General features: G+C 43.0%; 1 protein-coding gene across 1 annotated transcript in view; it reads right to left on the bottom strand.

Moving 5' to 3' along the window:
• NCF2 (neutrophil cytosolic factor 2) overlaps positions 1-14,222 on the bottom strand; it is a 28,207-nt gene extending 13,985 nt beyond the window's left edge. Inside the window, exons 1-5 of the mRNA XM_075182246.1 lie at positions 13,915-14,222; positions 12,254-12,336; positions 6,110-6,218; positions 2,978-3,115; positions 678-785 (exon numbers count right to left, since the gene is read on the bottom strand). Coding sequence (XP_075038347.1) covers positions 678-785; positions 2,978-3,115; positions 6,110-6,218; positions 12,254-12,336; positions 13,915-14,088 — 612 coding nt within the window. The 5' untranslated portion in view covers positions 14,089-14,222. The remainder of the gene's footprint in view (positions 1-677; positions 786-2,977; positions 3,116-6,109; positions 6,219-12,253; positions 12,337-13,914) is intronic.
• Between the last annotated feature and the right edge of the window lie 437 nt (positions 14,223-14,659).

The following is a 14,659-nucleotide window of genomic DNA, read 5'->3' as shown; positions in this document are numbered from 1 at the left end:
TGGGCGTGTGGTCACTACATGGCCTAAAGGTGAGGGGAACCACCATTGCTGGGTCACTCTCCAGAGGCCCTTGCTTTCCTCTTCTGAGTATACACAGGGTTCAGAGCTTTCAAGAGGAGGAGTAGACCTAAATCATTGGGTCCTCCCCCAAATATTCCACCCCTGCTTAGTGCTGCACTAATTTTTACATCTAATTTCTAATTCAGTGTGACCGATTCCCCCCCCCCCGGAGCAGCATACTTCGGAATCTCGCGACCTCCTCCACGTCACATGAGCTCCTCCACATCACATGACCTCCTCAGCACAACACAGAGAGGTCACATAATGCCGGCAGCGCGTTATCTATGCTATTTGAGCTATATCACCTATCATAAGCAGATCTAAAATAATTGGCGTGGTTTATTTGAGATTTTGACTAAACTCTGGCAGCTTAGATTTTTCTAAATCACTGTACATCGTCGGCAAACTGAGTTTGGACCATTCAAACCACTGAATAATATATCTGGGGGTTTGGTGGCAAAAATTTCCAGTGTTGTGCGGTGGTTTCAAAAACACAAAAAATTGCAGCTTGATACATTTCCCCTTAAGTCTTATCTTTACTATACTGTATATCCTCATCGATGCATTTCAGGCAGTTCTATGTGAATGTAGACACCGTTCTATCTTGTTGGACATACCATTGCTTTACCCAAGAAGTCTTTCTTCTCCAACTGTTCCACAAGCCTCTCATTCGGCTGAAATAACCGACCTTTTGGCATCTCTATATGTGGGAAGTCCTTTTGCTTCTGAACATGTGCAGAAAAGATAACACATTTGTAGTTACAGCAAAATCTATCAATGAAGAAAACAAATCTCAGCATATTTGGAAACTGTATAAAATAACGTAATGAAGCCTTTATGTAAAAAAAAATAAAAAATCAACAAAAATTCTATCTATGTGCCTGTTTTTTAAGCTCATAATGCAACTGTAAAAAAAAATGCAAATTCTATTGGAGATTGTTTGTTCTTGTGCATTTTTCAAATAGTTATATTTCCTATGAGATCATTACTAGGACTGTGCATAAAGACACTGCATGATAAAAATAGCAGTGGAGACAGCTACCGCCATGCAACATTTATGTAGTAGCTATAAACACCGAGGGTTGCTGTGTGTAAACCCATCTAATTTATAGAAAAGTGATGCAGTATGTTCAGTAGCTCTAAAAGTACTTTTCCAGGACGTATGCCAAATTCCTATAACGTTACCAAATGTAATTTCTCTCTCTTATTACAAAACCTTTTATGCTTTAATAAACCCTAAGCAACTGCAGGGAGTTGTGAGAAGAGGCTACGGACGGGTGTTGTCATTATATAACCAGGTATGTCCCCCTTCAGATGGCTGTAATGTATGGGCTTATCACACACAAGTGATGTTAGTATGTGTATAAACTCTAGTACATAATATCTGATGTCATCACTTATAATCAGTGATGTCATCATTTTAGTGTTTATTAGGAAAACTTGTCTATTAAAAGGAATAACTCATTTATTTGGTCTGTGGCTTGTGCTTTTATCTGGTCATAAAATTCCTCTATGACTTCTAATTTCCCTATAATGTACAGTAGGGAGTTGCATTGTCTCCTGCAACCATTTATCATCATCATTTATTATATAGCGCCACCAATTCCACAGCGCTGTAGAGAAAATATTTGTCATTCATATCAGACCCTGACCCATTGGAGCTTACACTTTAAATTCCCTAACATACACACACATACGCACACACACTATTTTGTCAGCAGCCAATTAGCCTACCAGTATGTTTTTTGGACTGTGTGAGGAAACCCACTCAAACACGGGGAGAACATACAAACGCCACACAGATAAGGCCATGGTCGGGCATAGAACTCACATGGCCAGCAGTGTGAGTCCACTAAGCCACCGTGCTACCCCAACCCTTATTAAATTCACAGCTTTATCTTTCTGCCTTCTATGTTTTTCAGCCATATCTTTATCTGAACAGGGTTTTTTTAATTTCATTCCCCAGGTACAACATAGCTGCCCTGTGCTTTCTGCATTAGATAATATTGTATATTGGTATCTTGAATCTATAAGAATAAAGCAACACATTTAACAAATCCGGTGAAAGGTAGAAACAAAACAATAAATGAGTCATCTAACGAAAAATGTTCCATTGTCCATTCCGCCCGGCCTCTGGACCTATCACACCAGAATACTGTACACTTGCTGCCACTTTACAGTGAGACAGGGCATGGTTGCATCACTTTGTGGGCATGCCCATTACTTTTCAAATGCTGGGTCACTCCTAATCCCTTTCACCTAAAAAGCCCTTTCAGTAGCACATCCTCAAAGCACCAGTTAGCAGGACACATCTCAGGGGCAAACACAGGATTTGTAGAGGGGGGTTCCCACACCACGCCGCCAGTGGGTGTGACCAGCATGCATGGGGGCGTGGCTATAATATTAGACAGTGCTTGGCTGCTCTCCTACTCTTCCTATCCCCATAATATACATGGGCAATGCTGCGTGCACTACTGTTAGGTGCATGCAGCTCTCTCTTTTCAAGCAGAGCCACCTCAATTATACAGTGCCCCAGGCTTGTGGGGGGTTTCCAGGCACTAGGAAACCCCCCTCGGTTTGCCTATGCACCTCCCAGCTGTCCTGGAATCAGGACAAAAGTCTTCATCAGTAGGACCATGGGACAGTGCCCGGCCTCAGCTGGCAGCTATGCATTGTCTAACAAAATATTTTATTATCTACATATAAATTTAAAGAAAAACAATGGATTAATAAATACTGGGTTATTTAATAAATAATCACCTTTAAAACTTGACTTTAAAAAGTATTTTAGTAATTTTTTAAACCTGATTCTAGATTGTCACCCCCCCCCGGCCGCACCTCTGAATTTGTTCCCTGAATAAAACCATACATACAACATAACAATTACACATGGTGCTAGGACATGTCCCAGACTAACCAGGATTTCCTGCATAGCTTTCTCTATCTTGGTACCGTGCCGTGGCTCCGACTTCTGACTGAGGGCCAGGATGAGATTTTCTTCCGCTTTTGCCCAATTCCCCACTTTTGCGTGTCCGAGAGCAATATTATACAGGATCTGTAACAAGGAATACAAAGTAAAGCTGCAGGAGAGTAAGAAAGAGTAATACGGCAAAGAATTAAAGTAATGTGATCTACCTGACAAAAATATCTCATTGTTTGCACCTCCCAAACTCTGGATCTTTCTATCTGGTACCAGCATAAAGCAATTGCCATCGATAAAACCTACACACAGTGGAGGCAGCCATTTTGGGGGCTGAACTAATGATAACTGCCTCATGCTTGAGTGATGTCACAAGTTCCTAGTGAACTGATAGGCTGTATTCTCATGGCTGCCTACAATGTACAATGTGTAAGTGGTGTACACTGTAAGATGGCTGCTGACATTCACTAACTTTTGGCAGATTGTTGCTGTCACATTTCTCACAAATAATGTATTTAATTGCACAACTTTCACCGGAAAGTCCCCAGACTTACAGAAATGTGTTGTACTACTTCTCTTTCCCCTCTGTCCCAGAGTGGGAAGTAGCAATTGTTAATCAAAAGTCAGCTCTGCAGACTGGCCACACACCCTCTGCAGACTGGTCACACACCCTCTGCAGACTGACCACACACCCTCTGTAGACTGGTCACACACCCTCTGCAGAGTGGCCACACACCCTCTGCAGAGTGGCCACACACCCTCTGCAGACTGGCCACACACCCTCTGCAGACTGGCCACACCCCTCCATTATGCCCTGGATTTTAATTGGGCAGATTAAAGTATAAGTAACATCCTAATTGACAGAGGAATATTTTCAGGAGATGAGGAGCTGGTGTATCCCCACAAGTTACACGTGATACTGTCTACAATATTCATCCTTTTATCCCTTTTGAATTAATAGTATACTTTTTGCATTTTAAATCATCTGGGGAAGAACTGCATCTAATATGCACAAAAATGCTATACATAAGGCAAAAAAGACAAAAATGGTTTGCATGGTCACCACCCCCCTCCCAGGTAGCGTCAGCAGCATTGGCTTTTCCATAGCTCCGTTGGAAGCCTGGGCGAGTCCACACAGTCACACACCCCTATAGTGCATATGCAGTAATGGCTCTTGTGAAGGCTGTGTGCGCAGCCCTGGTGGGGTGGTGGCAAGAAGTAATCACACTGATGCCTGAGGTTCCTCTCGGTGGCCCTAAATATCGCACAAGCATTAAAACTGCACATTAGAACAGGCACTGCACATTAAGGCTATGTATATACTGGTACATTACATTTCAAGGTTTGTGAAAATAGAGATCATTCTCCCAAAATGTGACAATACATATTTGCATTTCTACATACACTTAATTTGTGTTGCAGTGCTCTATTTTGAACACAGTTGAAAACTATACATTCATGTCTAAAGAAGTAGCAAATGCATATGCATTTTTTAGGCATTTTGCTTGTGTTTTAGAATGCTATATAAAAGCGCACTTCAAATCTCAGTGAGTATGTAGTGTAAGAAAGTACAGCATTCACAGAAACAGGACACGGGTATGCTGAACCATGTAACTGTTTATTAGCAGTTGTCAGGATAACAAACAGTTTCCAGCAATTGTACAGCAGTCATCCAGAAACAGTAACATACAAATCCCCACCACCTACATCTGGCTAGACATAACTTCCCTGTCTGCAAGCCGGCCACTTACTGGCATCGGTGGTCCCACCCACACATACAGACAGTGCCTTTATGCTTCACCCCAAGCACTACAACAAATTACACCAAAGCAAAACCGATTACACCCACATGGAACAACTGTGCGTGTATGTGCTAAAAGAGGAACCTAGGCAAAACGCAACCCTGTCTGCAGCCTGCTGCTGCAGACTAATTGTTTACCTATCAGATCCCTTATAGGGGAACTGTGGCAAAGAGGAATATTTGCCACAATAGCCTAAAGCAGGCGCTGCATTGAAACCATACATTAAACCTAGTATTACCAATACAATTAAACTTTGATTACAAAGGGAATATATTAGCAGCTAGCCACACCTCAGCCCCCACTCCTGAGAAACACTGTTCTGCAACAAAATGCTTGGAGGGGGAATTCTCCCCCAGGTCATGCCCCTGTATTGAGTCACGCCTAGGTCTTGCACCCAATATAAATTCTCCTGCAGGTAATGATCCCTGAAGAGATTATGCGCATAGTCTCGAGATGAGCCTTTATCATATTTTATTCTGCCAGAGAATGGTCCTGTGCCTCCAGCCCTCCACCCCTGCAGTTGGACATCGGAGCATACAATGCACCCCGAACAGGACACATACAAGGGGATCTGGAAATGACTTGCCCCACTGCACCAGTCATAATCCAGGCCGAAGTTGAAAGTATAGATGCATCAATGTTAACATGAACCTCAAAACTGGGCAGAAAACATAGAAGGGAAGTGGAGCACTGGCGGATCCAGTGGGTAGTGGTCAGGGCTATCGCCCCCCCCCCCCCCCCCCCCCCAAGTAGCACTCTTCATACCTTGAAATTGCAGCCGAGAGCTCCAATTAAAGTGAAGGAGGGGCGGGGCCAACTAATCAGAGTGAAGGAGGGGCGTGACTATGCTAAATCGCCCCCTCCCCCCCAAATAAAGTGTCTAGATCTTCCCCTGAAGTGGAGAAAGGTAAAGATAAGGATATAAAGGACGGCTTAGGATTACTGTGTGTGAAACATTTTTTCAGATTTATTTCCATGCCTTCCAGAAGTTAGGTAAGATTGGAAACATTTTTCTACTAGGAGATTACAGAGACCAGGCCTTTCTTAATAAAAAAATAAAAAACATTTTTGAGTTTAAATAAGTCCAATAATTTGCTAATCAGTTAACAAGAATATTTATTTTAAGTCTGGAAAGGCGCTCATTCAGAGGCATGCCAATAAAGGGTGCAGGGTGTGCCAGAGGAAGGAGGCCTATGTAATAATTGTGGGTGCTGTTGATATAAGGTTGGAGAGGAAGAAGCGAAGAGTATTCCCTTGTTACTAAGTAGATGAATAATACCTAAACCTTTTCCAAACTGGGTCCCAACATTCTATGACAATATCTCACCTCACAGCTGTACAGTTTGAATGTCAACCCCAGGATCTTGTAGTCAATCAGCTGGTTTCCCCTTAACTCGGTAAAGCAGCGAGACCAGTCCTGGAGAGCTTGGTTATACCTGTGCACAAATACATAGCCATGTGTTAGAGGGATTGTGACCACAAGAAGGTGATTTGCTCAGTTGTATTTTGCACAGGGGAATATATATGCTAGATATCAGGGGCGGATCTTGAGAATACTTCTACCCGGAGCGATTTAGGGGGGCGATTTAGGCCCCGCCCCCTTTTTGACATCTGAGGCTGCCGGCGGCTGCATACTATGTGCAGTTCCGTTCAGCAGTGACAGGTAGGGACAGTGTGCTGCCCGGATGCTTTGATTGTGTTTAAAACACAATCAGAGCGGCCGGGCAACACACTGTCCCTGCCTGTCACTGTGCAGCCGCCGGCAGCAAGTCCCTGCTAGGGATCGCCCCGATCGCCCCCCCCCCCCCCCCCCCTGGATCCGCCACTGCTAGATATAGCTCTATGTTATACCACTAGACAGGCTATGAGCAATTCAGAAAATACCTCTCAACATTTAGGTTACTGAAGTTAGGGCACAGATAGGTAGGGGGCGTGGTCACATGACATGGGTTGTGGCATACCCACAGAGGACATTTCCTAGTGCATCTGAAGCAATACACCGCCCCTAAACCCCTCTCTCGTCCCCCAATATAATACTTAAGCTAGGTACACACTGGAGAATTTTCTAACCTACGTGTTATCTACAACGATTGTACCTACAACTGAAGGTGCGATCGGTCGGGCAATTCATACATTCACACTGACACGAATTAACTTCAGATCTGTGCTTTTCATCTGGTCCTATAGTCGTTTAGAGAATGACAGCAAAATATGCATTCATTCATTCCTGTCACAGTGATTAACCCCCTTGTTATAGCTATCCACATGTCATAATGTATTTCGTTAGCTTCTGTGACTATGAAACTAAATAGTCACTCTCAGTACTAATTATTTCATCTACAGCACTCTCTACATTATTCACCAGGACATGTTCATTAATAGCATCGGCTGAAAAGAGCAGGACTCTGTAAACTCTATGGAGATCGTGAGCATGAGTGCATACACACTACATCAGGCCTGTCCAACCTGCGGCCCTCCAGATGTTGTGAAACTACAAGCCCCAGCATGCTTTGCCAGTAGACAACCTATTGATAGCTGGAAGGGCATGCTGGGACTTGTAGTTTCACAAACATCTGGAGGGCCGCAGGTTGGACAGGCCTGCACTACATGATCAGAAGGTGATTGGAACGAAATTATTAAACAGTACGACCATCCAAATGAAACGGCAATCAGCACTTTGGAACGACTGTCGTTTATACTGTAAGTATGCACAATACCGCGATATCTGACCCAACGGTCGTTTATCTGGTGATTAGCCTGATGATTGGCTGCAAAAGCTCCAGTGTGTACCTAGCCTTAGAAAGGCTTTTATAGGTTTTTTTTTTCACTGCTACCTACTAGGACAACCTCTCTCTGCACACTGCATATAATCACCTAACTGCCAGCAGGGGGAGTTTCCAACACTGTTCCCTATTTCTACACACAGCCTCCTTATCAGAATAATTGGAGGATACAATAGCAAGCGTTATACTTTATTATCACGCTGACTTCCTCTTCCCATTATAGGTTATGTTTTTATTTCAAGATGAAAAAGAATCAACGTTCATTTCTGTTGCTACACACAGTCAATTAGACAGAGCTTTATTTTAGGTTAAGGTCATAAAAAAGCAAAACATACAAATTTCCACAAGAAGTTGACAGATAACCAGACATTAGGTATAGAGCATATACTGTTCCTTCCTATACAACAGTATGGCATAAATTGCATCGAATTGAAGTCAAGACAACATCAATACATTCTACTGGAGGCAAGCCTTCAGCATGAGACTTCTGCTCATAGATGTTTGTAATAAATCTTGCCCTACTCTGAATAAACGCTTGTCAGTTTCTGAGGATGGCTGCTGGGTGCCCCTGTGCACACATCCATGAGTTAGAGATAGCATGCATGCGGCTGTTGTCATAATGGGTGGATATTTATTTGTAGCTGTCTGTGCAGAGTATAGGAAAGGGATACACTTAGCCCTTTGATTCTGGGGTACCTGACCAGACAGTAAGGGATTTAGAACAAAGTCCAGTTGCCCTGGGCTTTAGGTTGGCAGAGGCTGAGAATGAATATGATCTTTCCTACACAGTGCATATGTGAAGCTTTTTTAGGGTACCTAGCTTAATTAGTTCATCATCATCATCATCATCATCATCATCATTTATTTATATAGCGCCAGCAAATTCTGTAGCGCTTTAGTTTGAGGACTTATACAGATGTGTGGTCAGTGTACAAGCAAATTTCATTCCCTGATAATAAATGTATGATACAGAGTCCATTGCCTGGTGGCCTATTAACCATACTGTGCAAAGCCCCTGGTGAGCAGTGTGTAATACAATGCCCAGGCTCTGGTGGCCAGAGTACAATATATTGGAGAGTTCCTGGTGTCCAGTGAATTATCATTATCGAAAATTTGTTAGACCCCACAGTGCTCTGCAGTGCCGTACAGTAGGGAAAACGGAACATACATAAAACAGGGACATACAATGTAGACAATATAAATGCAGACATTAAAATAAAGGGTATGGAGGACCCTGCTCATTAGAGAGCTTACATTCTAAGTGGAAGAGGGCACAGCTGAAACAAGAGGAACGACTGTGGCTCAGAGTGGAGATTGGGACAGTTGTGAGGGTGCAATCAGGGCCGGTGCTAGGGTCCACGGCGCCCTAGGCATTTTTAAAAAAGCGGCGCCCCCCCCCCCCCCCCCCCCGCAAAAATCGCCGCCCGCCCCGCAAAAATCGCCGCTCTCCTCTCCTTACCTTGTCTCACCACCGCCGCCTCTCTGCTCCGTCTCCTCCCCTCCACTCACTGACACTAGTAAGTGGAGGGGAGGAGACGGAGCAGAGAGGCGGCGGTGGTGACAAAATAGCCTCTTCCCCCCCCCCTCCCCGTCCATCTGAATGCTGTGCGGCGGCCGTGACAGATATGGTCAGCGGTCGCCACACAGTTTTAAAGTATTTTAGAATTCTGTGGCGCCCTCCAGAGCCCGGCGCCCTAGGCAAGTGCCTAACCTTGCCTAATGGGAGCGCCGGGCCTGGGTGCAATAGATGGATTCCTACAGATCACAGTCCTAGGTGGCCACTGAATAATGTAGAGCTCATTTATGGTAACTAGGGTCAGATAATAATAATAATAATAATAATAATAATAATTATAATTAATCTCCATCCACACTCCTGTTGGGTCTGGTCTCCAAGCTGCTGTCATTCTGTAACATTGACTGATATTATTTTAATTAGTAGTCCTTCACTGAATGATGACAACCAAATGTAATTCAGTGTAAGACAGGAAGTTGAAATTGATCAACCGTAGCATTCAGGTTCCTGTCCTGTCAGATTTCAGTGGGGGAGGGTAAATAGAGCCAATAGACTGCTAATAGCTCTGTGATCTGGTAGGTATATTTAGACAGTGACTGAGCACTTAAGCCCAGCTGGCGATAGCTCTGAGGGAACCTTACCCACCTCTGTCTTGGAACAGCCGTAACTGGGATATTTCAAATGCTAATTGGGAGATATTAAAATTGTAAGTATCCCACAGAAAAAGGGTGAAATGGAATGTCTGGGAATGTCACTAATTGGGCTAATGTTTAATTAACCAGGAGTGGGATATTGGGCACCAACCTGACTGCCACCCTTACCACCTCTGTGCCTCCCAGTTTCTTACCTAGTGCAGAATGGGGACAGCATATTCTTTTCTTGGGACTTTGGCACTGGGTTGTGACATCACAGCCAAGGACCACACCCCCAACCTATTACAAACTTGGAGGAGTGGCAGCGTCACATTTAAGAAGCCGCCAGTTGCTGCCCCTCGATGTCAGAGGCCGGTACTCAGTGTGGGGGCACTGTGGTGACAATAAACATAGGCATACCGAGGGGGGATTCCTAGTGCCTGTAAACCCCCCTCCAAGCCTGGGGCACTGTATAATTGTGGTGGCTGGACCCTGCTTCCGCTTCACACAGCTCTGCATGCACCTAACAGTAGTGCACGCAGCATTGCCCATGTACATTGTGGGGATAGGAAGAGTTGAGGAGCAGCCAAGCACTGTCTAAAATTATACCCACGCCACCATGCATGCTGGTCATGCCCACTGGCGGCGTGGTGTGGAAAACCCCTCTACAAATCCTGCATTTGCCCCTATAAAGACACGGGATAAGTGACATTATGCCACTCATTCAGTGTTTTAGGCATCAGTCTAGAACCTGGTGCCCTAGGCAGCTGCCTAGAGGTAGAGTTGGCCCTGGTGAGGTCATGGAATCTTCTGTGTACATGAGTTATGGCAAGATGGAGCCTGACTTACAGCTCGCATTGCTGGAAGCCTACAGACCCAAAGCATGTACTGCTATCTTGACAATGTCATATTTGGTTGTCTGGATGAATAAACAAGTTATGCAAAGCTTCTGAGATTAAAAACAAGTTTTCTTCTCACAACGTGATCATTACGATAATATCTTATATCTGGCGGACTAACAGATCTTACTTGAAGTAATCTTTCAGAAATATGATCATCCACTTTTGAAATGTTTGCTCACTCTGACAATTGTATCATTATGTGTGTGGGCAGATGGAACAATCCTAATTCTACGATCTCTTCTCTCAGCATGCTCACAAAATCCATTTTTATGAAATTGAGATGTTTCTGTGTTTACAAATCATCGAATTAATAATTTGTTTCTGAAAAGATCTTTCAATTAAAATTCATGGATGTCAGGTGCCGTCTCCGCGCTCTCCACAGGCACCGTAGACGGACACCTTCTCTCCGTAATCCACGTCCTGTTGCCTAGCAGCAGAACTCTATCTCTACTCACCTGTCTGCAGCCAGCATGTCTAAACCGCCTAAATCTCCCTAACCCAATCAGGAGGCACATTAGGGTATATAAGGCAGCCTCTGACAAAGGTCTAGTGCCAGAGTATTGGTTCTACCCTGCTCCAGCATTTAGTTGCATTCCTGTTCCTGACCTTCTGTGTAAAGACTCCTTGGCTTGTTTGACCTCTCTTCCGGATTTCCTTTGTACTTCGCTGCCCGCACTGGTATTGACCTTTGGACCGTCCCTGACTACTCTTGCCTACTCTCCGTGGTACCTCGCTTCCTTGGTTTCGACTCGGCCTGTCTGACTACCCTCTATTCGCTGCACTGGTGACTTCCTGGGAGAACCGCGACCTGCACATCGCACGCAGCAAAGCCCAAACCTCCTTGCGGGGGTCCCTGGTGAACACCGGTGGTGTGTTAGACTCCGCGCCTCTCAGGTTAGTAGCGCTAATACCAGTCAGTGATATTCTCTGTGTAAAAGTGTGACAATGGAATTATTGCATGTGCCAGTACATTATCTCTTTTGTACTATCACTATAATCTCTGGTCACCTGTCCAAATGCCACCATTTTGTTGGAGTCCATTGGTACCAAAGCACACTGCAGATCAGGATCTGGGCTTTAGAAAAGCTAAGAACTCTGCAGTATCCATTGTTGGACCCTAGTTAAACTTACTGAGCTGCAACTTCCCATTAGTGGAGACCTAGGAAATTCCCACAGTTTTTTCTATGAAACGGGTCCTGACTTTTTTGACTGTAGTCCCCAGTGTTCCACTAAGGGTAAAGACAGCTCAGGTTATTAAAACAAATTTCAGGAGAAGGGTATTAAGTATAATGTCCTGTCTGGTGGCACAAATGGCACCTCTACTGCAATTGACCCTCTAATAGCAGGGGAAAATACTACTGGATGCTTACATCCATAGTCAAATAAGTCCCAGGTGTTCCAGTGTAACATTATAAAGACCCCAAGTATATCAGTGTTGCATAAAGATCCCATGGATACCACTGTTACAACATAATAGCCACAGGAAGACCGGTCTGGAGCTAGTGAAGATGGTGGGTACGTCAAGATAACATTGTTTTGCTTTAAAGCTTTTGAAACCTGCTGAGTTATCAATCAATTTTCCATTAACTATCTCCTTAAATATAGCATGCATTATATAAGGACTATAGCGTTTCTTACTTTCTCTCCTTGAAGAAGACTGAGCCACGCTGAAAATATCCCACAGCCAAGTGGTTGTCTTTTTGTATGGTGTTTGTAAAAGCCTGAAAGACAGCAAAATTATTGACAAAGGCCAAATTGATTAGTTGTGTGCTTTCACAGCCAATGGTATTAACCCTTGAATTGATACTTAGCGATCTTCCCTATAACATGTAACAGTGTTTTCTATTCAATTTTATTCAAAGTTTAGATGAACTGAATACAGTTTTACCGTAAAACAGTTCAAAATGTATCCAACAAGAATACACTGTGGAGGCAGCCATGTCACTAATTACTAATAAGTGCATAGGCTGCATTCTCATTAATATATCAGCTCACTAAATGATTACTAGTATATATAATATATATATATATATATATATATATGTGTCTGTAGGTGAAGGGTAATAGAATATTAGGAACAATTGGCCCAATATTGCAACATGTGTGGCCCCCTTATTGCCACTTGAAGTGATCCAGCAGTCTTTCAGCCTGAGGGCCGAGCATCTGGATCTGATTTAATCTGGCCACCTAAATATGTGCCCAGATAGGACAGTGATGCTGTAATTTGACCCCCAACATTAGTGATTACACTCATTCATTTACCCAATGGCTTCTGTGCATTGGTTTATAATTTATCAATGTATAATGGAATCTATTTATAGCACTGAGTAATGCACATTATTGGCATTGCTGTCAGATGGTGTATCAGATGGATACCAGGAGATAACAGAAACTGGCTGTTCTCCCAGAAAGACAAAAGGCTGATCTGCTGATTAGTAACATCCGTGTGGTTGTGTAGATTCAGAAATCAGTTTGCCTTTGTGATTATCAAGATTTGGTATATTATATTGTTTCAAATACAAATAACAAAAGTGATTTAAAAATCATCGACAAAGGTGCTTTAGAGCCTTTTTACACTTGCAATGATTTCTAGTATAAGTAGCTCATAATGCTCAATTCATTTAAAAATGGATGAATTTAAACTTCCAAGTTCCTTACCTGACGCCTGGGTGCCTCCGAGGAACCCCTCACATATGTGCTGAGGGACCCCTGATTACATCGAGCACCCACTAAGGAAGATTCCACCTTCTGTAACAGAGCTACTGCTGCTAGGACTTCGAAATGTAATTAGCAGAAGGTGGGAAATTAGTATTTAAATACACTTGTTGGATATTGTAATTATTCCTCAAGGATATCCTCCAAAAACTAATTTTGTAATTTTAGTTACAAACAAATTATTTGCAGGGATTTATATATTGAAAGGTAAATATTTTAAAAACTTCGCTTTTATGACTTTTTTCCTAATTAAAACATGGGCGCTCCATTTCTGGTGGGATATTTCCTACAAATATATATCCATAACATGCAGGTGTTCTATACATTCTCAGGATATTTCATTATGCAACTCTCCCCCATATAAAACACCTAGAGCACATAGGCTAAATGAGCTTATCTGCACAATATAACTTATGCACATATATTTATTGAACATGTATAGTACAAAATAAATCATATGAAAAAGTTTTATGGTTTATTTTATTTGTTTTAGCAAATTGTCCCAATTAATAATGTAAGAGGAAACTATTGTAGATAACAACCCAAAATCAATCACAATCAGTTTAATCAGGCGTATTTGTTACCTCTTCAGCCCCATGCATGTTTCCCATTACAAGGTGACAACAGCCGATATTGAAATAGATCTTGGCTCGAGGATCTGTGATGGAGTTGAAAGATTTTAGGGCACCAATCCAGTCCCCTTTGTCTGCAGCAGCTACTCCCTCGCTCCAAAGGCGCATTATCTCAACTAGAGCCATGACTGGTTCACTATGATGTGGCCCTGAGTTCACTCGTCCTTGTTAAGCGTTATTCTCCTTCTGTTACCAAGTCACATAAGCATCTGTGTCCTTATGCCATCCAGACTCATCATGTGTGGTGTTGTCAGAATGAGTCGATGACACAAGAGGAAGCAGCATGACACTTCACAACAGTTAGCAAGAGATTCTGAAACTGGAATACTTAACAACTTCCTTATTTCATTGCTGTCCTCCATTACCACTGCACAGAGAGGCACAGAGCGAGTTTCCACTGCACTGTCGAATCACTCATCTAGATTCTGATCACATCATCATCATCACCATTTATTTATATCACAGTGTTCTACATAAGGAAAAAATGGGACTGATATTTTAATACCCACATTTTCCAACATTTTAATCACATTTTAAGAGGCATTTTGCTGCAGGGCAGGTGTGTCTAAGCCTAAAGACAATGTGCGTGTTATACGGACATGGGACACTGTAATACGTTACCCCTGAAACTGATATTAACACTGTTTTATATTATCTTAAATATTCTCCTTCAATAAATATTAAAGGTGATCTGTTG

The sequence above is a fragment of the Mixophyes fleayi genome, chromosome 8, assembly GCF_038048845.1.
Source record: "Mixophyes fleayi isolate aMixFle1 chromosome 8, aMixFle1.hap1, whole genome shotgun sequence".
Taxonomy (NCBI): Eukaryota; Metazoa; Chordata; class Amphibia; order Anura; family Limnodynastidae; genus Mixophyes; species Mixophyes fleayi.
Note: the sequence above shows the minus strand (reverse complement) of the source record. Positions and strands in the feature narration are given on the sequence as shown.